Below are 26631 nucleotides of genomic sequence, written 5' to 3'. Positions count from 1 at the left end.
CTTTCTAAAAGAGCACAATAGCATCCAGATGAACATGAAACTGGAGCTACCATACACTATAGCTGTCTCAAAGAGAGAATACAAACCAGTGGATTAGTTTATCCAGTGGCAACCTTGTGCTTTTCAAGAAACAAGTCCAACCTACTAGAGAATAAATCCATCTTCCTGACACCATTTGGGGTTTTCTTGGCAAAAACAAAGAAGTGGATTGACATTTCCTTCTTTAGCTCATTGTACAAGTGAGGGAACCTGAGGCAAACAGGGTTAAGTGACTTGCCCAGAGTCACACAGCTAACAAGTGTGTGAGACTGAATTTGAACTCAGGAAGATATCTACCTGATTCCAACTCCACTGCTTTATCTATGGTGTCACCTGGCTGTTCCACATATAGTTCTACGTGCCACATTTTAAGAAGGACTTCAAAAAATTAGAGCGTGTCCAGAGAATGAGGATGGTGAGAATCCTGGGAACCATATTATGAGGTTCAATTAAAGGAACTGAGCAATTTTGGCCTGAGGAAAAGAGTACTTAAGGAGATATATAACAATTTTCTTCTTTAAAAAAAAAAAAAAAAGTTTCATTATTCATTCTTTTTTTTGTATATGTGCAATTAAATAACACATTTCCACATCAGTCATTTTATATAAGGAGAATTAAATAAAAGAAAAAATAAAGTGAAAATGGCATGCTTCAGTCTGTATTCAATCAATATCAGTTTTTTCTTGGAGGTAGATAGTATGCTTCATTATTAATCCTTTGGGATTGGATTGTTTTGGGAATAGTTAAGTCATTCATAGTTCTTCATTGAATAATATTGTTGTTACTATGCTCTGGTTTATTCATTTCATTATGTATTAGTTCATGCAAGTCTTTCTAACGTTTTTCTGAGATAATACTCCACACCTTGTTTGGTGTCTGGATGGACATCCTTTGATTTTCAATTCTTAGCCACCACAGAAAAAGGTACAAATGGGTCTTTCCCCCATTTTTTGATGTCTTTGGGATGCAGACCCCAGAAGTGTTATTGCTAGATCAAAGGGTATGCACAATTTTACAGACTTTTCTGCATAATTCCAAATTACTTTCCAGAATATTTGGATCAGTTCAATTTCACCAACAGTACCACCAACAGTGTTACAATTTTCCCATCATAACTATTTTCATACATTTAAAAGTATTTTATGTGAAACTATTAGACTTATTCTGTTTGGTCCCAAGGGCAGAAATTTAAAGCAATGAGTGGAATTGGCAGAAAGGCAGATTTCTGGTTAGATAAAATAAAATATTTTTTATTAGTTAAAATTGTAAAAAGGAGGAAAAGACTGATTGGAAGTACTTTATTCAGGTTTTTTATTTGTTTTTTTCATATACTGAGTTTTTTCAGATTTTTCAGGATTGAATGACCTATGGTCAAAAATGTTAGAGAGGGAATTTCTGTTCATGTGCATTTTGGATTAGAGGGCCCTTAAGGTTGCTTCCAGTCTTGTGATTCATGATTAGATCTTGACAGATGAGAACACTGGTCTGGTTTTAATGGCATGTAGTAAAGATAAGTATAAAATTTTATAATTAGACTGAAAAAAAGAAGAGTTTTTACAAATACAAAATAGAGGAGGCTTGGTTCCACAGCAATATCTGAAAAATATTTGCAGATATTTATGAAGAGGCAGCTTGGAGTAATGGAGAGTTCTTTTTGTGAAGAGTCAGGAAGTCTTGCCTCAGGCACTTAGCTGTATGACTCCAGGCAAATTGCTTAGCCACTCGAAGTTTCAGTTCTAATCTTTAAAATATGGCTAAAAATAGCACTTGGGGCAAGTAGGTGTGGCACCTGAAGACCTGAAGTCACAGAAGGACTGAGTTTAAATCTAGCTTCAGACACTTGCTGTATGACTCTGGGCAAGTTATTTAAAAATGGTTTGCCTCAGTTATCTGTAATCTGTTATCAGTAAAGTATCAGTTATCTGTAAAATGAGCTGGAGAAGGAAATGGAAACCACTGATTTAACAAAAACACCTGGAAGGGCTGTTGCAAGAATTAAAAGGCATAATATGCTTAAAGTACTTTGCCAACCTTAAAAGTACTATATAAATGGTATCAAGTATGAGCCAACAATATGGTATAGAAGCTAAAAAAAAAAAAAAAAAAAAAAGTAAATGTAATTTGAGATCACATAAAGAGAAGTTACATTTTCCAGAAATAAGAGGTGGTAGTCTAGCTATATTATGTCCCGATTTGACCAAATTTGAAGTACAATCTTCAGTTCTGGATTATGTATTTTAGGAAGGAATTTAATAAGCTGGAAAGTTATCCATCATGAAAGGCCTTGAGTTCATAGTATAAAAAATTAATGGAATTCTGGGTGCTTCACTTAGAGAAGAAAGAGAAAATATGGGATATCTATCTATGACCAACTATTTAAGAAAGGCAGTCAACCAGAAGAAGAAATTCAATTTATTCTGTTTCACTCCAGAGGGCCCAACTTGGAGCAATGGATAGAGCAATGGAACACTTAAGTGTGGTGTCAGTAAAAAGCTTCCAAACAGTTAGGGCTGTTTGAAAGTGAAATGGGCTGCCTTGGGAGGCAACTGTTTCCCCTCCCTGGAAACTTTAAACAAAATCTGGATGAGATATCTGTTGAAATCCTTCTGTTTCAGAAGTTCAGAGATTTTTCAGGTGCCACCTATGACAGGTTCGGTAAATGATAATTTTTAGAGAAATCTCTGGGTACGGGAGTAGAAAATGGAAATACAGGCTAATTTTCTCTGATGAGTAGGGGGGGGGGGAAGGAATAGAGACAGAATGAGAGCTGTGTCTTTGGTGAGTGGCCAAGAGATTGTGGGACTGACTTTCTAAAAAAAAAAAAAAAAAAAAAAAGAGAGATGGAAGGAAAGAAGCTTTTATTAAGCTTATACTATGTGTCAGGCACTGAGCTAAGCGCTTGATGGATATTATTATCTCATTCAGTGCTCAAAACTCTGGGAAGGAGGTGCTGTTACTGTCCCCATTTAACAGTTGAGGAAATGGAGGCAGGAAGAAATTAAGTAATTGACTGAGGGTCACACAGCTCATGAGTGTCCAAGGCTTGATTTGAACTCTATTTTCCTGGCTCCACCTGTAAGGCTCTACTGCACCACCCAGCTGCAGCAAAAGGTGAGTTTGTAGACTGAGAAAAAGCTGATGGAATCTGTCAAAGATCAGGAAACAGAAATGTAAGGTGTGCTGAAAAGTTCATACTCTGTCAGAATTTAAGCTGAGGCCCAAAATCACAGGTCCTTTTAATCTGAATGTTTGTTTACCAACAATCTCTATAAGAAATAGAAATTTCAGCTGAGCTCAAGCTGCATAGTTCAGATAAGCTAATCTGGGCAATTTAGTGTTAAATCACCACTGATTAGGCCATTTTGGTACCTTTTGATGGGAGTTCCTAGCTACTGTGGCCAGGGAAGAGTTCCAAGGTTATCCCTAAGGCATGGTAGTCTCAAATCTTATTACACATCAGGATCTCACTTCTCCTTCTCAGCTTCCATCTGTCTCTTTTTCTAGGTTAAACTTCATCAATTGTATGTTAGACCATTTCAATTGCTTTACAGCTGACTTTATTTGATGTCTTGTTGTTCTTAACATTGGCAATGAAAAATAGCATGTTGACACATCTTCAGTCTTCAACAAAGTAAACCCAGTGGCCAAGGGAGGCTTGAAGATGGCACAGTGATGGGGTTTGATCCTCCCAGGGACAATTTCCAAGGTCACACAGACAGTCTTTGAAGATGAAGCATCTGGGTCACTTAGGGCTCGAAGGGGATCCAAATGTCTTTTTGTCACGACCAACATACAAATAAGGGTACAAGGTACAACACTATTTTCCTTACCTTCAAGGTTTTTGACTTGGCGTCTGTCTTAGCAGGGGGAGCAACCACTTCCTTCTGTATCTTTCCCTTCTTGGAGAAAATAGAAGGAGCAACATTTTCTTACCTCTTTGAACAAATTTGATCATTTTTTGTTTTAGCTTTTTATTTACAAGATATGTGCATGGGTAATTTTTCAGCATTGACAATTGCAAAACCTTTTGTTCCAACTTTTCCCCTCCTTCCCCCCACCCCTTCCCCCGATGGCAATACATGTTAAATATTTTAAAGTAAAAGTTAAATACAATATATGTATACATGTCCAAACAGTTCTTTAGCTGTGCAAAAAGAATCGGACTTTGAAATATTGTACAATTAGCTTGTGAAAGAAATCAAAACTGCAGGCAGACAAAAATAGGGGTAATGGGAATTCTATGTAGTGGTTCATAGTCATCTCCCAGAGTTCTTTCACAAGGTGTAGCTGGTTCAATTCATTTCTGCTCTATTGGTGGCCACATCCATCAGAATTGAAAATTTGATCATTTTAAATACACAGCATTCAGTTTCAATTTGTGTTGTTTTCTCCTGTTCTACTTTTTTAATCCATGAAGACCTGAATTCTGAAAGTCACTAGCACTCTGGAAATGGGAAAGGTTTCCTGCAAAAGGTGGAGCTTAACCTTGAAAAAGATAAGGGAGATGCTATCCACATCCAGAAAAATGAACTATGGAGTATGAATGCAGATTAAAGCATACTATTTCAATTTTTTTCTTCTTTCTTGTAGTTTTTCCCTTTTGTTTTGATTCCTCTTTTACAACATGACTAATGTGGAAATATGTTTAATATAATTATTTGTATATAACCTATATCAGATTGTTTGCCATCTTGGGAAGGAGAGGGGGAAAGAAGAAGGGGGAAAAATTGAAATCAAAACCTTATAAAACTAAATGTTGAAAGCTAAATAAATAAATAAATAAAAGAAAAAGATAAGGAAGCCAGGAGGCAGAGGTAAAGAGAGAGAGAATTCCAGAAATGGGGTTGTTGTTTGTTTTCTGTTTTTGAAAAGACCAATGATACCACTGGGGTGATGTCTTGACTTGCCCAACTGGATTTAAGTGACACAGAATTGCACACAGTCATCAGACTCTCTCTCTTCCAGAGTAATCAAAGTCCAGTAACAAGACAAAAGTCAGGACAGCATTTGATGGCTGGCATGCAGTGGATGACTTGACATCTTCTATGCTGTGGTATTGCCAGTGAAAATACATGAAGTTGGGAAGTAGGATATCTTGTGTGAGGACTAGCCAGATAACCAATGTCATTGGCAGGGAAGGGGGAAGAGAATACCACTATGTGTCAGGCACAATGCAAATAACTTTTTTTTATAACAGTTTTTTATTTTTCAAAAATACATGCAAAGATAGTTTTCAACATCCAATCTTGCAAAACCTTGTTTCAAATTTTTCTCCTTCCTTCTCCACCTTCCCCCTTCCCCAGGCAGTAAGCAAACATGTACAATTCTTCTAAACATATTTTTCATATTTATCATGCTGCATGAGAAAAATCAGATCTAAAAGGAAATAAAATAAGAAAGGAAAAAAAAGCGAGCAAACAACAAAAAAGATAAAAGTGCTATGTTGTGATCCACATTCAGTCCTCATAGTCTTCTCTGGATGCAGAAGGCTCTTTCCATCACAAGTTTATTGGAATTGATCCTAATATCTTTTTACAAATATTATCTTATTTGGTCATTTTTAAAAGGGTAGAATAGACAGTAGGGAAGCAACCAGAAGCTAGGGAGAGACTGAAGATTAAAGAGAGAATGGGGATGAGAGACAGGGAAATCTACTAGAAGAGACTGGATGGAATGGGATTAAGAGAACATGTAGAGGGCGTCATTTTGGCAAGGTGAATAGTTAGCTCTGTGTGAGACATTTGAAGCAAGAGACAATGTAGAACAACATCTGGATAGTGGAGAGAAGAGGCATCTCTTGAAAATAGCTTCATTTTTAAAAACTGAAATATGAGAAGTTCCTAGCTGAGAAAGGATGGCTGGGAGGCTTGAGGAGGGATTAAGAGGTCTGGAATAACCCATGTGGTAAGTGAATTGTCCAAAAAATTTGTATAGGATTGCCGAGGTGGGGGCTCAACTGCTATTCTGTAACATAAATATGTAGCAGACACAGTCAGGAGAAAAGGTACTAGCTGGTGGAAGTAATGTAAGGTTGGAAAAAAGAAACGAGGAAATTAAGTGTAGAATTTAACTAGTTCACCAAGGGGCTGAGATAGGAAGAGAGGAGAGTGTATCGAGTGAAGGGGCTGAGAGGTAAAGAGGTACTGATCATTAATAAATGATCATTTATCAAGTGCCTGCTATGTACCAGATATTATGCTAAGTGCTTTACAAATATTATCTGATTTGATCCTTACAACAACTCTGGGAGGTAGGTTATTATTTTACAGTCAGGGAAACTGAGGCAGATTCGCCCAGGGTCACACAGATAGTAAGTATCTGAGGCTGGGTTTGAGCTCAGCCTTGACTCCAGGCCCAGTGTTCTATCGGGTTAATAGTAATAAGGCAGAAGACAGAATAATAAAGATGGAATGATAAAAGATTCTTATCAGATAAAGAAATTTACTGTGCCCGTGGGACAGAACAGACATATAGTACTTTTATCTGCTCTGATTCACTTGTAACTCAGGTGACTCTGAGCTTCCTGGAATTTCTATGAAGAATTCTAGACCAAATATTACAGTTTTGGTCAACAGTAACCAACAGAAACAGGAACTGAATGGAGAGGAGGGAAGTAGAAGGTCCCATTAAATGAGGATGGCAAGAGGCTAAATTCTGAAGGAGTTAGCAAGACTAGGACAGCTCTTAACAGGCAAAAGGTTCAAAAGTCAACCATGGCAAAAAGGTTGGATTGGTACCACAGAGATGAGAGCAAGAGACACTGAGATGATGTCTATTCCTAGGGTAGAAGACGTGTTCTGTTTCATAATAATCCCATCCATAATGGCATTGAATAACCCCATTAAATCCTGACATGAAAATTGAGATGGTTTTTGATTTGAAAATTGGCAGTCTTCTGAAAATTAGACAAGGGCCACAGCAGAGAGATGAGGGAGAGGTCCCAAATCAACTAGTCTGGGGTGCTTATAAAACAGGCAAGAGTGGTACAAGAAAAACCTCAGAGAAACTTACTAGTCTTGGTCGAACCTAGAACCTGTTTCTTCACAAATGCCTGAAGGGACAGTCTTGTTTTTTGCACTGATGCAGCCTAGGAATGACTTGACATTGTGTCTCTCTAGGCTCTCTTTCTGAGCTGGATTGCTCTCCTGATGTTATGATTTTAGCAGGATGATGAGGGCTGCCAGGATCCTAGGGAGAACCCTGGGCGAGTGAGCTATAGCATATGAGTCACAACTGGAGCTCCTGAGCTATGTACTTCCTATTTAAATAGATCAGATGAGATGAAACCTGTAACTCTCAACATGAAACATTTATTGACCAGAATGGAAAGAAAGGATAATATAATGTCTACCCATAAATCTGGGTCATACTCTACTACCAAAGCACAGAGCACCTATGGAGAAGCAAGGACACAAACTTCCAGATGAAAAAGAAAAAAATCTTGACTGGATGGTAAGGAAATATTGTGATTTTTTTTTTCCCAGTAGCAGTTTCCCTAAACCTATTGGGGGAAGCGAGGAAGTGGGGCTACGTGGGGCAGTGGAGAGAGCACTGGGCTTGAGAGTCAGAAAGACTCATGTTATTGAACTGAAATCCAGCCTCAGATACTTACTGGGTGACCTGGGCAAGTCACTTAATCCTGTTTGCCTCAGTTTTCTTATATGTCAAATGAGCTAGAGAAGGAAATGGCAATCCACTCCAGTATCTGCCAAGAAAACCCCAAATGGGGTCATGAAGAGTCAGGCATAATTGAAAAATGACTCAACAAAAAACCTGGTTTGCAAAAATATGCGGATTTGATCTCTTAGCTGAATGCTGGGATTTTCCCCTCTCAAACCATAGTTGGTAACAAAGAGCAAAACATGCAAGTGTCTCCTTTCCTCAAGCAGCTTTGTTAAACAGCTAAGGTTTCTCCTCTTCTCCATCCCACAATCAGCTCTCAACATTTTTTTTGTTTGTTTTTGTTTCTTTAGCTGTAATAACTCTGGAAGCTGTAATTAAATCAGTATTATCGGGGCACTAGGTGGCGCAGTAGATAGAGCACCAGCCCTGAATTCAGGAGAACCCGAGTTCAAATCTGGTCTCAGACACTTAACACTTCCTAGCTGTGTGACCCTGGGCAAGTCACTTAACCCCAGCCTCAGGGGAGGGGGGGGGAAGAGAAATCAGTATTATCATTGCAGGAAACAGCTGTCCATCAATTATTCTATGACTCTCCTCACCATCCCAGAAATTTCTCAGATCAAAACAATCTTCTGGTCCCCCAGACTCATTCAGTTCAAAAATCATTTCCCCTCCTCCAGGCAATTGTGGTCAAGTGACTTGCCCAGGGTCACACAGCCAGGAAATATTAGCATCTGAGGTCAAATTTGAACTCAGGTCCTCTTGACTTCAGGGTTGGTACTCTATCCACTGGGTCACCTAGCTGCCCCTCAATAATCATTTCTTAAATGCTTATTGTCTGCCTCCATTGAGGAATATTACACCACATATTCACATACAAATATCTTTGATAAAAAACCAAAGTATACAAAAAACTCAGCAATGATGTTTCATTTCCATTAACCCAGACATTAATACTTAGCCACTGCACATTTTTTACTTCTCTGAAAAAGTTAACTACCCAAGTTGTTTTTTTTTAAACAAAAAAGATGTTTTATTGATGTTTTATTGATACCTCTTATGTTTATAAGAGTTTATATCAGTCATTTTTTTTAATCACTCCCTCCCTCCCCATCAAAACTCTCCCTTGTGACAAAGAAAAAAAATTAAGCAAAAACAATTTAGACATTAGTCTATCCTAATAGTCTCCAACTTGGCTTAAATGCTGAAATATATTTCATTATCTCTTCCCCAGCATCTTGACTGTTTCTATCCCCCCCACCCCATTATTCAGAGTTCAATTTTCTTTAAGTAATATTTTAATTTACACTTTTATAATCAGTGGATCTATTGCTCCTTATGATTTTGCTTATTTTATTTCATCAAGTGGTTCATGTGATTCTTTTCATGTTTCCTTGAATTCTTCATATTTTCAAATTTTTTACTGAAGAATGATATTCTATCGCATTCTTATATCATAATCTTTCAGACATTTCTCAATTGATGGGCACCATACTTTACTTCCAGTTCTTTGCTACCTGCCAATATTTTGGATCTTTGTTGCTGTTATTCACTTCCTTGGAGGGTATGAATCCTTTAATCATTTTTCGAGTAAGGATAGAGCTTATTGGATCAATTATCCTCAAACCCCACAAGTAAGTAATAATAAATTGATACTTTAGCCAAGTGAGTATATGTGTATGTTTATGAGATTAAGTGTGAAAAATTTTTGAAAGTCTTTGGATGAATGGGGGAGACATTGTGCAACAATGTAAGTCACCTAAACAAATTCCAAAATTAAGAGAGAATTAAAGGAGTGGCAAAGTGACAAGCCAGGAACCAAGAAATTTTAGCCAAGCCCCCAAGGAGGAGTCAATTTAGTCTGAGGAAAGCTACTTGGTCTCAGTCTCCCCAGCTATTAGCCAGTATGAAGAAAACCCCCTCTATGACATGCCATTGTAAACTTATAGAAGCCATTTAATCAAATGCACATGCTTCTGAGATTCAGTCCTCATTGGTCAGATTCCCTGTTATATGAGAAAAACTGAATACTAAAATGGATAGACCACTTTGCAAAGTCCACTAATGGGGCATCAATGTGCTCAGGCTTCTCACTGATCTTTTATCTAGATTCTCTTATCTATGATTTCCTTCTTTCAGACTCCTGGTCCCTGCTCTAGTAATAGCTAAAAGATGCTTTACTGAGACTATAGAAAGAGAAATAGTTCAAAATAGAAATTTTAGATTTTGCTGGTTCACATGTGGTTTGTGATGGGAAATATTGATTAAAAACAAAAGTAGTGTATGTGGACTATGAAGGAAAAGAAATCTGAATTAGGGAGTGATAGGAATAAGGGATGGCTTCATAAAAAAGGTGGAATTTGATCTGAATCTTCTGGAATGGGTAAGACTTACACAAGAACAGGTTTTTTAATGCATTTATTTTTTATATGCATAATCTTTCCCTCTCCCTATCCTTCTTCCAATTGATAATAAAACTGAAAAATAAAATCCTCATAATAAACAGAACAAATCCCTACATTTACCATGTTCTGTCTACCTCTGTGTTTTGTTTGTCACATCACTAGCAAAAGATAAGTAGCATGTTTCATTTCCAATCTGTTGGACTTGTGGTTTATTATTGCATTGACCAGGGTTTTAAATATATTTTTTCAGTTTTTTCTCTAAAATGTTATCATTATATGAAATTGTTCTCCTAGTTCTGCTTGTTTTTCTTTACATCAGTTCTTACAAATATTCCTGACTTCCTGTAAAATGTCCCATTTCATAATTTCTTATAAGCAATTAATAATTCTGTTACATTTGTATATCATAATTATTTAGTCATTTGCCATAGGAAAATGTTCTCTTAGTTCCCAATTTTTTGGTTGCTACAAAAGACCTAACTTATCTCCACAAAATTTTTAAATTTTATTTTAAAATTCAATTATTATTAAACATTATTAAATTATTTAAATTTGTTATATAAATTTACATACAGTAGGGGGTCAAAGAGGATTCATAGCTCACTAACTCCAAATTACATTCTAAAATGGCCAGAACAATTCATAAATCCAAAACCAATGCACTAGTATGTCTGTTCTAGGATGAATAAAATTTCAGGACATATTTCATGTTCAGGGAAATCTCTAAGCGAAGGCAGAGAAGTGGGAGAATTCAATAAATATCTAAAGAATCACAAATAGTAAAGTTTAAAGTGTCAACTATGCAGATATCATTAGTAGAAGATAAAACTGGAAAAGTAAGAAAATGTCAAATTATGGATGGCCTTGAATACTAGACAAAGGATTTCAGATTGTATTATGTATAGGAAATAAAATCTTGAGTCAAGGAAACCAAAATCAAATCTCTAAAAAATAATTTGTCAGCACCATAACAATGCTTGAGAACAAAAGGAGCTTGGAGAATTTTGGAATGGCCAATTCATGAAGTAGTTCTGTTTTGGACAATCATGTATAGAAGAGCATCCTGGAATTTAAAAATTTAAAACTTATAATGAAAAGAGAGGAATGAATAGTCAAATTTAGTTAATCTCCAGGAATTTTATAACAAGGAGGCAGCATGGAAGGACAAAGGACCTGTGCCTGAATTTTGGCTTTGCCTCTTATTAACAGGTGAACTCACATTAACTCAATCTCTCTGGGCTGTGGTTTATCCAATGCTATAAGGAATACAAATGCTTAGATCAGGCAATGAGTAGCGCCCTGCACTGGCTCAGGTGAAATGAGGTAAATCAGTCTTAATAAATAATTGGATAAACAAATTAAAAAATGGATGAATGAATGGATATGTGGATAAACAAGATAATAAATAAATGGATGAATAAAGGAATGAATGAATAAAATAATAGACATTGGATAGTCAAGGGGATAGAGAATTGAATTTGGATTGAAGAATTCCTAGATTCAAATTTTCCTTTTAATTTTGTGACTCTAGGGCAAGTCACGAACCTAAATCTACGCTTTCTCATCTGGAAAAGGGAGATATTTTTCTTTATTTTCCTGGATTGTTTTAAGACTCAGATGAGACAATATATGGAAATCACTTTGCAAATTTTGGCTGTTATCACTAGTGCTGAACAAAAACTTCAAGACAATTTTGTGAGTCTAAGGAATAGAGTTGTAAAGGGGAAAAGCTCTTGTTTTATCAATTATAGTCATTTTAGGCTACAGCATTTAGGTGAATGCTAGAGTTAGCAAGACCTGAGTTTGAAGCCCTACCTCTGACATAAAGTAACAATGTGAACCTGGGAAAGTTACTTCATTTTGCTCAATCTTAATTTTCTTAGCTGAAAAAAAAATATTAGGGGAGGGGCTAATAATAGCATCTATTACATAGGATTATTAAGGAAATCAAAAGACATATTAGCATTCTTTGCAAACTTTAAATGGTCTATCTGTCCAAATGTTTAGGTATTTTATTATTATTGTAAAGTTTTAAAATGAATTCTGGGATATCTGACTTTCTCCATAAGATTTTCAATATGTGTGTTAAGTAAGGATATACTGTGTGTGTCTTTGTATGTGTCTGTGATGTAACTAGGAATGGGGCACGGGTTATATACTTCCCTTCTTTCGCACTGTAGTCCATACTGGCTTTTTGCTGTCTCTCATACAAAGAACTCATGTTGCCCCTTTAAATATATACTAAGCAGAGTTTACACTGAATGCCACAGTCTTCTCATTCCATGCCCAGCTGGATCTGGTAAAAACAAGGGATTGGATAATCTTTAAGACAGAATTATGAGGTAAGGAAGTTTATTGCCTAAAATTTGATGTTATTCAATATTACCAATTCAATAAACACTTATTAAGTGGCTATTAAGGGCCAAGCACTGCTTTGAACAAGTGGGCAGAGATAGGTTACTACTGTACTAAAGTCAAAGAAGGATCGGTGGTAGCTGAAATCTAGTTTTTATCAGGAATATATCAGCTACTTGAATTCATTACAGTTGATAAGAGATTTGGAAATGCCTTGAGATGTCAGAAGACAGGCATCTGTCAGCAACCACAGCTATGCCCAATATTTAGATAGTTAACAGAACCAACCATTATAGTGGAGAGCCCAAAAGAAAGTTCAGTACAGATAGAGTCATTGTGATTTCAATTGCCACCTTCTCCTCCATCCCTGACTTAGAGATATATTTACCTGTGTTAAGAACTTACTGACATTTTGGATCAATTTGGATTTTGCAGAATAATGATCGAGCCATTCCAGAGTTGAAACACTTCAGCAGAACTTTGTCCTAGAAAGGATTCCACTACTAGCTCCTGGGAATGTCTTTATCAGCTGATCCCTTGTGTGAATTTGAGCATCTCTCTGGTTCATTGCCTTAAGTAATGGCACAAGGAATATATGCCTTCTCCCTGTGCTCTCAGGAAATCAGGGATCTTAAAGGTAGGGACAACTAAAAAAAGTATCTGTCTGCTCATCACTGGGCAAAAGTTCAGTACAGCTGGAGTCATTGCGGCATCAATTGCCCCTTCTCTTCCATCCCTGACTTAGAGACATATTTACCTGTGTTAAGAACTCACTGACATTTTGAATCAATTTGGATTTTGCAGAATAATGATCGAGTCATTCCAGAGTTGAAACACTTCAGCAGGACTTTGTCCTTGAAAGAATTCCATTATTAGCTCCTGGGAATGCTTTTATCAGCTGGTCCCTTGTGGGAATTTGAGTATCCCTCTGGTTCATTGCTTTAAGTGATGGCATAAGGAACTTCTCCCTGTGCTCTCAGGAAATCAGGGACCTTACAGGTAGGGATAGCTAAAAAGTGTCCGTCTGCTCAACATTGGTCAAAGTCCTTGTTTGTTGTTGCCTCTCATAAGTTCATGTGTCTACATGTTAATCATGGAATTAAAGCCCTCAGGTCTTAATATTTGACATAGGAAGGTTGGAAATCTGCAAACAAATCCCATCCCAACTAAACAAGATCATAGGATTATAGATTTAGAGCCTAAAGGGGACTTTGAAGTCTTCTGGCCAGCTTTCTCATTTTAAAAATGATGAAACTCAGACCCAAGAGAAGTTGAGTGACTTTCCTAAAATCATATGAGAACTAACTAGCAGAAGCGGGATTTGAACACGGGTCATGAACCTAATCCAATGCTCCATTTCACCACACTGCCAGGATCCTGGAATTCCCTCTTTTCTCCACACTAAGAGGAGGGTACCACTGCAGGGAGATTTTGAGGCAGAATGAATAGAGAACTGGTCTCAGAGTTTCCCAATGCCAAACTCCAAACTTAACCTATGGGTGGCTTAGTTCACTCTCTGAGGCTACACATGGCAGAGAAGTTACTGATGGATCTGGGGGAGGGAGTGTTCTCCTTTGGGAGCTGCCCCAGCCAAGAAAATCATAGGTTCAATCCCCGTGCTTCTATACAGAGAGTAGTTATCCTTTATAACAGGGGTAAGATGTCTTCAGGCCTGTGCTGAAGCCTGCTGGCAAACTGTTAACTTTTCATTGTAAGTATTTAGACCTCTGAAATGGGCAAATCAGGGCTTGATTTATTGTTTATTGATTGTCTAGAGCAGTGATGTGAAATTCAAATAGAAACAGGGCAGCTAATTCATACTTAAGGATCCCTTTGGGCAGTATATTGACTTAGTTTTAAAATGTAATCTTATCTATATTTTATTGGATTCTTATTTCATTTAATATTTCCCAATTACATTTTAATCTAGTTCAGGCAACACTTGAGTGTTAATAGCAGTATGAGGCCTGAGGCCATGGATTTGACACCTCTGGTCTAGATGAAGGAAATATAAATAATTCAAATTAAACTATAAAGTACGTCCAAATACATTTCCCTCCAAAAAACGAGTTAAATATTTACCAGTACATTATTAAGAGATACCACAGAGCTACATTCTCAGATAAAGGACTATTTAGCCTCAGCTGAGGCAAGTTCTCATCAGTGTCTATCACCTGCAACAATCCAATCAACACAGGTCAAATTTGCAATTTTCTGCACCTTAGCAGAAACAAAAGTTGATATTTTTTTCTTTTGAATGAGTTTAAGAGAAATAAAGTATGTTTGGGAGAGGAGGAGAGCTGGGACAATGGGAAGAAATAAGATATAAGAAGGCAGCTATGACCACTACCCAGAATAATAAATTTGAATTTCCCCTAAAATCAAATGAGCTAAATTAGGTGCAGCTCTACAATTTTACTAGAGTGAGGGCAGATCTGCCTAGCATTTTGCATCTCGCAAAAACCTCTGTTAAGCATACATAATTTTAAAGACCTTATCCAATAAATTAGTCCACTATATGGACTGTCAGAACTGAACTATGATTCACAAGCAGTAAATTAAGATTCTGATGAGGAGGGAAAAGGTCCAGGATATCTGAGATTATCTGAGGTTCAGGGTAGTCAACAGATATAAGGAAATCTAAAGAAGGTCCTCTCTCTAGACAGTTTAGGCTAAATCCAGAAGCTGAGCCATTCTCGCCTAATAATGCCTACATTGGAGCATGGGTAGTTTGACCACTCAGAGGCTGGAGGCTGTGATAGGCAGCCTGAACTATCCAAGACCTCAGGAATAAGGGATAAAGATCAATGATGATGGCAATACCAAAGGTACAGAACTGACAGAAGGTAGAATTACAAGTGCCAGGACCATGCTGACAACAATGAGGTTGACTTATAAAGACTCCAGGAATAAACAGGAAAAGGATTGTTGACATAATGAGAAGATAAACATTGATAAAAATGTCTATAATGGCCAGTATCTTCAACCTTTGATATTGCATTCATGTAAATTAGTTACTGGTTCTACCATATGCACGTCTTAATATGATCTGCTACATGCACGCCACTACATACTTTCTGTAGCACATCATACATTGCATGAATTACATGTATTTGGTTGGTCTATATATAGGCAACTTGCAGCTACGTGAGAGTCTGGATAGAGGCCTGGGCCTGGACTTGGGTCTAGGACCAGGAAGACATGAATTCACATCCAGTGACACTAGTGGAATGACCAGGTCAACTTAACCTTGGTCTGCCAGTGTCCTTATTGTGTAAAATGGGGATATAACAGCACCTGCTCCTCAGGATTCAATAATGTATTTGTAAAATAGTTAGCACAGTATCTGTCATATAGTAGATGTTTAATAAATGTTTGTTCTCTGTTGGCAGCACACAATTGTGATGGGAAGTATTATGTACCCTTAAGTGTACTGTTTATTTAGGATAATTGTTTATGCTATATTATTTATAATCATATTTACTTATAATAACTACAACTATTATTATGCTACATACTGGTGAATGCTTGTGATGCATTTTTCAGGCACTTGGGTAACCCATATATAACTTGCAGGGGCTGTTTTGGGGGTGATGCATTAGGCTGGGAACCTTGGGAACCACACCAATAGGTGTTGCTGTTCCCACATGTATGCTAATTGGTTGGGAGTATATGCAGCATTCTTGATGGGAGGACAGAATATGGGAAGATCAAGAGGACACCAGGGGAGGTCAAAATAGACTTACAGCCAAGATGTTATAGTTACCTGTGAGAGGACAAGGGTTTATCCCATCATCTCTCAGTAAAGACCAACTTTCCCTACAACACAACAAAATTGTCCCAGCCATCAGGTTAGCCCCTCCTTGACGCAATCTCCTGGTGTCCTAAATTCATAAAAAGTGGCACTCACCTGGAACTGACTTGATGGATGTCAGACTACTTAGCTGAGTTATCATACCCTGCCTTGGTGAGAATTTTCCATATGGACATAAGTTTATAGGAACTGAACCTAACAAACCAAATGTCACAAAGGTTAGACATCCTTGCTGCTTTGAGGCTAAGTAAAATTTCTCATTTCTTTCCCAAATAAAATCTTAAAAGGATGATGGTAGATGTTAAACCAAGTGCTAATATCATTAACAAGAGGGTTTTTGTTTTCAGCACTATTTTGCAAAGGCTTCAAAGGTCCTGCCTCTGCTCCAAATCTGCAATATTTCACTGCTCTGTAGACACAGTGCAATGTCTTTCAGACTCTGAGGTTCCTGGGTTGGCTCAATGGCCAAATCTCTTTTACTACCTTTTGGGCTTACCTAAGTTGTAGTGCTGTTCTGATAGAACAGTTTAGCAAGTGTAAAATGTCTTCCTCTTCGAGCTTAATGTCAAATTTCATACACTCTTGGAAATGGAATCTACATTCTTTCCAAGTATAGATTAGTGTTTAAAAAATGGATGACCTGACTTCTATTTCTTGTCATATACCTTGCATTCAGTTGATGATTTTGCTATGTCACATTACACTGGTGAGCAATTGTTCCAGGGAAAAATTGGAGTTTATCAGCAGTGGTTGTAGGAATCTGATTGTGGCAATGGGGGACCAGAGAAGGAGGATGGAATCATGTGACACTAAAGAATTCAAGCGCTCCAAGCCCTCTTGTTTATAAATTCTCCATGGGATCAACCCCTCCTTCTTTTATTACCTTGGAGGTGGGGTGCCAATGTATCACTCACACTGTCCATTTGTTTCATTCTCCCATAAAACCAGTCATTTGCTGGTATTTTTTTTTTTTAAACTTCAAATATGTTATCAGTAAGAACATGATGCAATTGGCCTGCCATATGACATACCCATAAATAACCTCAGGAAGAATGTGATAGTTCAAGTCATACAGACAATGCTGTGAAAGTTCAAGAGGGGGAATATAATTTGGCAAGAATTCAGAAAGTTTCTTTAAGAAATGGAGGTCTATAACTTCTCATTCTTAGCCATTATAGTCTAAGAATAATTCCGATCCATACAATTTAGACTAAATTCCACAATAACAGTTGTGTATGTCTTATGTGGTTAATTTCTTTAAAAGGGACTTCTGGGATAATTATGTAATGAGAAGATTTACCCAACTTTACCCAACGTGTGGGTGCAATTATCATATATAATTTCTTACCTAAAGTCACTAAGACAAGGAGTGGGTTGAGATTTGTGTTCATGTCCTTTGTAGAGAACTCGTCTATGCCTTAAGGAGAAAGACAAGGAAGGATGGCATCTCTTCCTTCTGCTTTCCTTCTGCATCACTAGGCAGCAAAGAGGAGAGTGCTGGACCTGAAGTCTGGAAGACCTGATGTTCAAATGAAGCTAGAGTTCTTTAGTGGTGTGTGACCTTGGTGTGCCAACCGTTTTTCAATCTGTAAAATGGGGACAATAGTACCTACCTCCCAGGGTGGTTTTGAGGATACAATGAAATATTTGTAATGGGCTTTGCAAACATTAAAGCGCCACATGCTATTTTTATTTTTATTATTATTATTAGTCATAACAACAGTAGCTGCCAAGCTGTGATAGATGGCTTTGGAGAAGGAAAAATTCACTTTCATTGCAGTCAGCAGAAATCAGAATGACCATGGAAAAGTAGTTTTCAGAATCAAAACCTAAGCATCCATTAAGTCGCAAAGTCCTAAGAGAATCACTCCCTTAAACTTCACTAACAGTCTAATTTTCCCACAAATCCCCAAATACCTAAGTCATGGCTAAAGGACTTTTTTCTAGGCCTAACTAGCCAGCTCCTTCTATCCTACAGCACCTTTCTTTGGTTGCAAAGAAGAGGCAATGTGGTGTAGTGGGATGAGTACAGGACTTAGGAGTCAGAAGACCTACATTCAAATCCCACCTGACATTTAACAGCCAAGTGACCAAGGAGAATACACTTAGCTCCTCCGAGCCCATTTGCTCATCTGTAACAATGGTCATCTGATTTCCTATCCAATGAAGAAAGTGCCCTGTAAACCTTAAAGCATAATGTAAACATGAAGACCTTACAGAAAGTAGTAGAGGTTGAACCATATCATCCTGTCAGTCAATGGGATCGCCTTAGCTCTTCACCTCGCTTCGGAAGTGGGATGGGAATCCCAGTGTGACTTGATGCCAGATTCTAGCAGCTGAAAGGCAGATCTGTCTCTGCCAGTAAGGGGAATAAATTCATTCTGGCTACATAAAGTTCAGCAACATGCTGCATGGCTAGGCAAGAATGAACTAAATATGGCCGCCACAACAAACACATTTGCTAGATGGGGGAGGGGGGCAGTTTTAACAGCATAAAATTTCCTACACATGTTAAAAGTTGTTACATTTTCACAAACATGCAATTAAAAAAGTTACCTGAATTCCTTCCATATGAGTGAAGGAACATGGGGATGGAGTTTATTTTATTAAAATAGAATATATGCATATACACAGAGGAGCGAAAAGCAAAAAGGGTGATCTACCAGAAAATACATTGTGAAAGTACAGCATGTGGTTGGTGACCCACCTGAAAGTTAAGGACGTGAACCATGCTCATGCCACAAGCACACGCTAGCGTAAGATGGGTAAGACCCTCTGGCAAGGAGATGCTGTGACCTAGGCCTTGTTTCCTAAAGGGACATGGCCTTTACTTACACAGTGATCATCTTGCAACTCTTTTCAACCTGGAATAGTTTGGTGGTCTCAGCTGGCAGGGTTCTTAAAAGTGTTTCGTTCTCTCTATTTATATTTCATATACTTTCCTCAGAAGGCCAAAGGTGGCATTTTTCTCAATGAAACCACATCAACAGGAATATGATTAATTGATGAGGGATCAAAGACTCAATGGCAATAAGGGGAACAAATGGGTATACACTGAAATTTGTACACTTCAAACTGATTAAAGAAAAAACAGACTACTTGTTTATTTTTTTTTCTGTTGTTTATTTGGGAAAAGTGCTTCTTACAAAAAGGCAGCTGCAAAATACAGAGACCTCTGCAACAATTACTTGTTTTATCTTAAAGTGAAAGGATGGGTGGGTCCAAGGAACCAGAGCAGTAGGTGGACAGATCATGGGGCTTCCATGAATTATTTCAAGAAAAAGAGCAACAAATTACAAAGCTAAAATTCCTCCTTAAGGAATCTGGTAACAACTTACTTGAGCTCTTCTCATGGATTAGTCCCCTTAATGAAGGCTTAGTACTGCAAACTGATGTTGAGTTATAGTAACTATGCTACCTGCACAGCTTAGGGGTGGAACAAGGCAAATACCCACCAAAAAAAAAAAAACCCCACCAAAAAAAAAAACCCCAAACCTCTCAAACGAGAACAAAGATTTTTCCCAAAGTGCCTTATTTGGAGAGGCTCAAGATTGTATACAATACTAAATAAAGTGAGCCATGTGACTGAGTCCCAAACTGTGCTGTTATTCTGGATAACCAGATGATGCACCACTCTATGGCTAACCCCATTTCTCTATTTATATAGACAGAGAGAGCGAGCACTGCTATATTTGTGACAACCAAATATCAAGTTACCTCTGTGTCCTTTAGGATCAGTATCTGCCACAGACTGGGCTGAGACCACTAAACCAATTTTTCCCATCTGACTGGAGGCTAGATTTCATGCACCTATACCAGGATGAAATACACCAATATAGGGATGAAAGCTTTCTTTTCACACACATACACACATACACACACAACCACACCCAGAGCCACCCAAGTCTCCCAGCCCTTGAGACCAATTCTACAATTTATTTGATAATAAACTTCTCTCCTTTCGCATACAAACAATTTTCCTTTCATGCTAAACACACTAAAACCTGAACACATTCGCACCTGGTTCTGGTTACCCAGTAGTAAGTTATGTGCAAGTAAACAAGAGACCAAAACCACAATTGAACAAGTGCGTGTGGTGGAATTACAGGGTGGGGAACAGAGCTGAAAACAGCCAAATGTAGAGATCTGACCAGAAATCTGAAATAACCATTCTTAAGTCAGGTAGTGACAAAAGATTACTTGGCCAATTTAGATTCCTTCCCGTCTCCCACCGCCCCTACTCCTACCCCCCTCCTCCCGCCCTCCCCCAGAATGGCCATTGCTCATGTTTGTATCTGGGCTCTTCAAAATGAGTGTGGAGGTTCTGTAAACACTAACCTGGAACTGTGTGAATCCCGTTGAAAACAGAGATGATGCAACAAACCCTAAGCTAACTGTCTGACAGTTAAATTCATTTTACAAAAACTAACTTTAAGATTTATTTCTTGTTATTTTTTTTTAACAGAGAAAACAACACACTCCTGGGGGGAAGAAGGCAGGGATTTGGGAAGGAAAGGGAGACAGACCCTGGGGGTAAAAATTATTACAACAGCACCTGGAATTGATAGGCCTGCCTAGGAGAGAAACACAGGCACTGCCACAACACCACAGGAAATAGCTACTGTCTGAGGCTGAGCAGACAAGTCCAAACTCCAATGAAAGGTGCTATAGATCCAAGTCGTAATAATCTTCCAGCTCATCATGAAACAAGTCCCACTCGTCTTCAGAGTCCGTCAGGTCGTCGTCCCCACCTGCTGCCAAAAGCATAAGCAACATCTCGCCCAGCTCAAAGGTTACAACCTCATCTTCATCATTATCAAAGGGGTTGCTGCTCTCCCTCTCCTCAATAAGCTCCCAGAAGCGGTTCCTTCTTTGGGCCTGTAAGAGATATGGTGGACATGGTAGGGATGGCACTGCTGATCAATGTCGTCTAATCTACTTGTAAGGCAAAACTCCCAACATGCCAAGGGGCACGTGGAAGCAAAATTCTCAAAAGGGGCTTCCATAATAACTGCTCCCCCCTAAGTTATTTCTTGTTGTTTAGGATGCGAGGGAAGAACTATGATATTCTTTCCCACATCCCCTCTCTAATAGGGTAGATATGGACTACATATACTCCTACACAGTAGTAATCTTTCTCTTTCCTTCCCTAGTTCCAATATAAAAAATTTTTGATAATATTGACATTTTCCCTCTTTAAAAAAAAAAAAAAAAAAAAAAAAAAAACATTTACCCGGTATCGGTTTGATGTTCCCACTTTTTGTCTCTGAGGCTCCTCTCTACGGCCATCAGGGTACGCAGTGCTTGTAAAAACAGTTCCCTCCAAATGGGCAGCTCCCACGTCCTTCATCGAAATACCTGCATGGTTTGTTGCTGGGAGAAAAAAGTTGTACATTTTTTTTCTCACAGAAATCATCGGTCCTTAAATCTATCCTAATTTATTTAAAACAGTATTGGAACAGAATGTAATTTTCTACAAAACCCTCACCTTCCATTCCTTCTATGATATACCCTCTAAGTCTATACTCTATGGGAAGAAATGCTAGAAATACTCATTTTTTTCAAAGCCAAATTATTTAGTGATTCTAGCTCCTTCGGACCAGGAAAGAAAATTTTTTTTATCATATCAAAGGGTGTCAAAATTGAAAAGCCCTTTAGAAAACAATAAACTAAACTCTTTTTACCATCAGTTTCAACCATATACCTATTAAAAACAAATACAATTTCACAAAAACAACACATGCCCTTCACTCCCCACCTTCCCAATCATATAGCACAGTTTGGTAAACTAGTATTATTAGGAGGAAAGTTTTATGGCAGGGATCCCAAGTTTTATGTTATAATATAGCCTGATGCAGGCCAAAGATGGAACAAAATAGAGAGGAAAGCTAAGGAGGGAGAGTAGAGCAGTATGGGTATGAAAAAGCACTTCTCCTTTCCAGGAGTTCCTGGGGCACTTAGAAGAAGATTCTAGAGTTCCTACCTCATTGCTTCCTTGTACTTCTGAATGAGTTTCTGCTTTTCTTCTTTTTCCTCCACCCAGTACTCACTTGGAATGACAAAGTTTGATGTGATGCGGCATTCTGGGCAGGACCTAAAAAACAAAGAACAAGTTACAATGTAAATGTAAACTTCATAATGAACCCTTTCCTCTAAAAACATCCTGGTGGGCTATATGCAGATTTAAGGAATCATTACTGAAAGACACACAGGAAACTCTTCTGGACCATTTCAGATATAACAGTTTTAGGAATTCTGTGGTTAGCTGGTACATTTCAAAATAACTTGGGGGAAAAAGGGACATTTCAAATAGATCCTTTTTTATTCTATTTAAACAAATTTATTTCTTATATCTTTACTCTCTGGGCTTTGCAGTTTTGTTGTAGTAATAAGAACGATATCTAAATGGTAGCAGATTATTAGTTATATAGTGAAAGGACTATTAGCAGGAAAATGTTAAGAGAACACAAGGGTCAGAACTACTAGATTCACTTGACCTAAATCAGTTAAATAAAATATATTCATTATATAAATTCCCCATTGAATGTTCTGCAAGGCTCTTCTATCCAAATAAGAATGCATCTTGCCAACAAAGACATTAGTTTGAATACAAAGAAAAAAATTCCATCAGAATATTAACAGTTTTATAATAAGTTTTATTTAAATGTGGCCTTGTTCAGTCTGTTTTAAGTTGGCACAAGATGCATTTACTACTACCACCCGCCTGGTTGAGATTAGAAAAGAACCGTACTTTATTATCTTGCTCTCAAACTGCTTAGCACTTCTCCATTTGCGGATGCACTTTAGACAGTAGGTGTGGTTGCAGTTGGAGAGAATCCCAAAGCGGCGCTCACTAGGGTTGGCTTTTTCATAGACTACCTCCATGCAGATCCCACACACCATGTCCTTACTGCGCTGGACAGCAAATGAGAGTTCCATGTCCTTCTCATGAGCCTCAATGCAAGACTAGAAGAAAGGATAAGGGAGAAAAACCTAGCAATTCATTCAACTAATACTTATTAACCATCTTGAAATCCACTGAACTAAGGGAAATATAAAAATAAGAAAGACATGGTCTTTACCCTTCAGGAGTTTATGATCCAACTGGGATTAGATCTTTCATATACAGATATTCAACTCTAATTAATTCTTGAGTATACACAACAATGGGAGGAAATAGTGAGAATAATGCCCAAACCACATATACTTGTATTTAAAAATGTGTTTTTATTTTTCACATTTGAACAAAGGTAAAATTGTTATTATGAGAATGGACAAAAAAAATCTGCATTATATTGTGAAGACTTGATTCCAGAGAAGTTGGAACCTGCCCAATTTCCCCATTCTTCCTCTGTACCCTTTGTTCTCCATATTCCACAAACAGGAAAGACAACATCTCTCAGAATGAGAGCCTAACAACAAAACTGTAGGTAGGACCAATGAAATATTTCTAATTTTATTTAAAAGGTTAAAATGTTACGGGTTCACAAAGTGAAAAAGAAACAAACAATCGTGTTGTAAAGCACATTAAAAGTGAGGGTTCCATTAATGTCTTAAGTCTCCTTGTTGACTTACTTTTATATGCTGTGATCTCTGGGCAGCATCCACTGGGTGCAGAACCTGCAAACCACACATGTCACAGGCATCCCCATGAAGATAAACACAATTCTCCCCATAACGGCATTCTCCTACTGCTGCGTAGGGGCAAAGCTGCTTTTTCATTTCCACATTGGTTTGCTGTTTTTCTAATTCTTCCTCGATCACCATGCCCTGCAGGGGTGCTTCAGTGCAGGAAGGGGCTGCTGGGGAACATTTAAAAAATGTTACATCCTGGATCTTGAAGGCAAAATAATACATATTTTAAAAAATGGCTAGAGAACAGAAATACAAAAGAACTTTTATGTTAAAACCCACAGCATCTTTTCCAATTCAAATTTTTTTTAACTCAGAAAGAAATGAAAACTATATTTCTAATATTGTTTTCTCAGCAGGGCAAGGCAACATAAGTTTCTAATTCTTAACTATGATAATAAGTTCATTGAGTTATGATTTCCTTCTATCATCTTCATATTTCTTTGAATTTTTAAAACCTTGATTAGGTCAAATATTGTCTATCTAGTTTTTAAAGTAGTAGATTTCAGATTGCAGGAAAGATGTCATAACTCCTGCAAATGACAAACTATCACATACCACAGCTTTAATTTTATCCTTTGAAATACTTACCACGTCCACAGTAGGGTTGCCCAGGAACAAACTCAATGGCATTTACCCAGTCTTCCCCACCTGCTCCTGCAGCTGCAAAATTTGAATTTTCTGATTCAGCTTCACCAGTACTGGCTTCAGCAAGTGGTTCAACCAGTGTTGGGAGGCTCGAAGAGGCTGGCGGGTCGGGTTTTGCAGCTAGATTGGCAGCAGTCACTTCTTCTCGTTTCAATGGCTTGGTATGTTCATATCTAACAAATTAAAAAAACAAAAAACTAATCACTGTCTAGTTGGAGTCTGTATATAGATACAAAGCACACTGGAAAAGATAATCACTGTAAATTCATTCTGGCAAAATTCAACTCTAATTGAGGACAGCCAATTTCCAATAGTTTGAATTATGTTATTTCTCCCTAAATTTGACCATTAAATATATTCACACAAATCACACACAAGCAATGCTATGATATTCAACAACGTTGAAGTGAAGTATCTCCCCTGCTCCCACAAGGTAAAACTCTCTAGAATAGAGAGCTGGTATGTTTTCAATCTACATACAAAAAAGATGCCAGCATATGCTTACCTTCTTTTATATCTGGCTACCTCAATCCACATTTCTAACCAAACTTCCTCTTTATTTCCCTCTAAGAAATATGTTTCCTGTGCTTAGGAGGAAGAAAGGATCTCACATTGCTCTGCTCTACTCTCTGTTTGAAGGAATATGTAACATCCCATAGATAAGTCTTTTTGAAAAGGAAGAATTTAAATAGTTGTTCAGTAGGGTTACTGCAGAATTCTCCATTATAATTTCCCTTTAGAAATGATGAGCACTATAAAGCAAATATAAAACTTAGGTTTGAAACAACTGCCTTTGAACAAATTACAAAACCACTTTAATATCCTAGTCAAGTAAATAATATTATAAAAGAGCTTGTTGTAAAGAAACAGGAATGCAATGGAATATTACTGAACAGTAAGATGATTCAAAAAAGCATGGGCTGTGTAATGAAGTAATAAGCAGAATCTCTCTCCCTTCCCCCCAAGGACTATTTCAAAACCATGAATAATGTCTGAGTTTGTTCCCAGGAATGACTTAAAGAAAAATGTACTTCTATCTCTTGTAGAAGTGAAAGGATTACAGGTTTGGAATAGTCCATAATACAAATCACAAGATCATGTGTTGGAGTGACCTGAGACCTTGTTTTCCCCTCCCTCTCTTTTATTCTTTGATACAAAGAATGATTCTCTGAGAATGGAAGAAGGAATACAATTGGAAATGAAAGGGACACGAAGAAAAAAAAAATGCTATCAGTAGAATTTGAGAAACAAGTTATGAATTGAGAGCTGCGTGAGAGGTATAATACTCAACAGATAACAGGAAGGAAAAAAAAATTACCTTCTAAAAGCCACAAAATATCCTGGAATTAACTCTTGTGGTAATAAATAACAAGGGGTGAGGGGATAAGACATGTGGAAGGGCTCTGAGCTCTATCTTGCCCCAGAAGTGTTTTCTTCAAACTACTAAAGAAAAAGAAACTAAGACAGTGATCTTTCTCTACAAAATAAGAAGCTTTCGATAAAATAATAATCTAAGGTCTTTTTTTCAACCTTAACTTTAACATTCTTTGATTCTAAGCAATACCAAGAAACTTCTGGATAAGCAAAGTCTATGATAGTCAGAAGAATCATTAAAGAACAAAGCCAGTAGCTGTGATGCACATGGGCTCCATTAAGTGACCGAAAGTCTCAGAAATAGTGCTCCTTTCTTTAAATTTCCTCTTACTGTCTAGCTCAATAATTTGCAAACAGAAAGATTTAATGATGGCAGCTAATTTCCAAGAAATTAATTTAGCAAAAAGTTAGAATCATTTAAATTTAGTCTTGGGATAAGATTTGGGTATTAAATTTAAGTATAACAAGGATTAGGGAGAAAGCTTTGTCTTATTTTCTTTGAAACTAAGAACTAGTTATATATCTTTAATCCAATTTGATTACCTGAATTTAGCTATTTTATTAATAAAAAATTATATTCTTGCAAAACAGGAGAAAAAGCCTAATTGTGACCTCAAGTCAGTCACCCAAAGGCAAAAAAAGCTTACTGTTTAATGAGTACCTGGCCGTTGCTGAGGCACCATTGCCATCTGGTGGCAGAGCACTCTAATTAATGTCAAGCTGTAATAAATTAAAAAAAAA

General features: G+C 37.5%; 1 protein-coding gene and 1 long non-coding RNA gene across 3 annotated transcripts in view; one reads left to right on the top strand and one right to left on the bottom strand.

Moving 5' to 3' along the window:
* The first annotated feature begins 2551 nt into the window (after window positions 1-2551).
* Window positions 2552-15811, top strand: LOC141542986 (uncharacterized). Of its 2 annotated transcripts, none has more exons than XR_012482290.1 (3): window positions 2552-2694; window positions 9169-9296; window positions 12858-15811. It is a non-coding gene; the product is annotated as an uncharacterized LOC141542986 (long non-coding RNA). The 2 variants fall into 2 exon arrangements; XR_012482291.1 differs by lacking the exon at window positions 2552-2694 and adding an exon at window positions 7404-7491 and having other exon boundaries at window positions 12858-12943.
* A 3527-nt stretch (window positions 15812-19338) lies between these two features.
* Window positions 19339-26631, bottom strand: part of MKRN1 (makorin ring finger protein 1) — a 29054-nt gene continuing 21761 nt past the window's right edge. The window contains 7 exon segments of the mRNA XM_074267741.1: window positions 19339-21114; window positions 21470-21535; window positions 21537-21609; window positions 22220-22330; window positions 22988-23202; window positions 23812-24038; window positions 24460-24689. Of these exon segments, the coding sequence (XP_074123842.1) occupies window positions 20902-21114; window positions 21470-21535; window positions 21537-21609; window positions 22220-22330; window positions 22988-23202; window positions 23812-24038; window positions 24460-24689 (1135 nt within the window). The 3' untranslated portion in view covers window positions 19339-20901.

This window comes from Sminthopsis crassicaudata, chromosome 5 (assembly GCF_048593235.1).
Source record: "Sminthopsis crassicaudata isolate SCR6 chromosome 5, ASM4859323v1, whole genome shotgun sequence".
NCBI classification, from domain to species: Eukaryota; Metazoa; Chordata; class Mammalia; order Dasyuromorphia; family Dasyuridae; genus Sminthopsis; species Sminthopsis crassicaudata.
The sequence above is the reverse complement of the archived record's forward strand: the minus strand, read 5'-3'. Positions and strand labels throughout refer to the sequence as shown.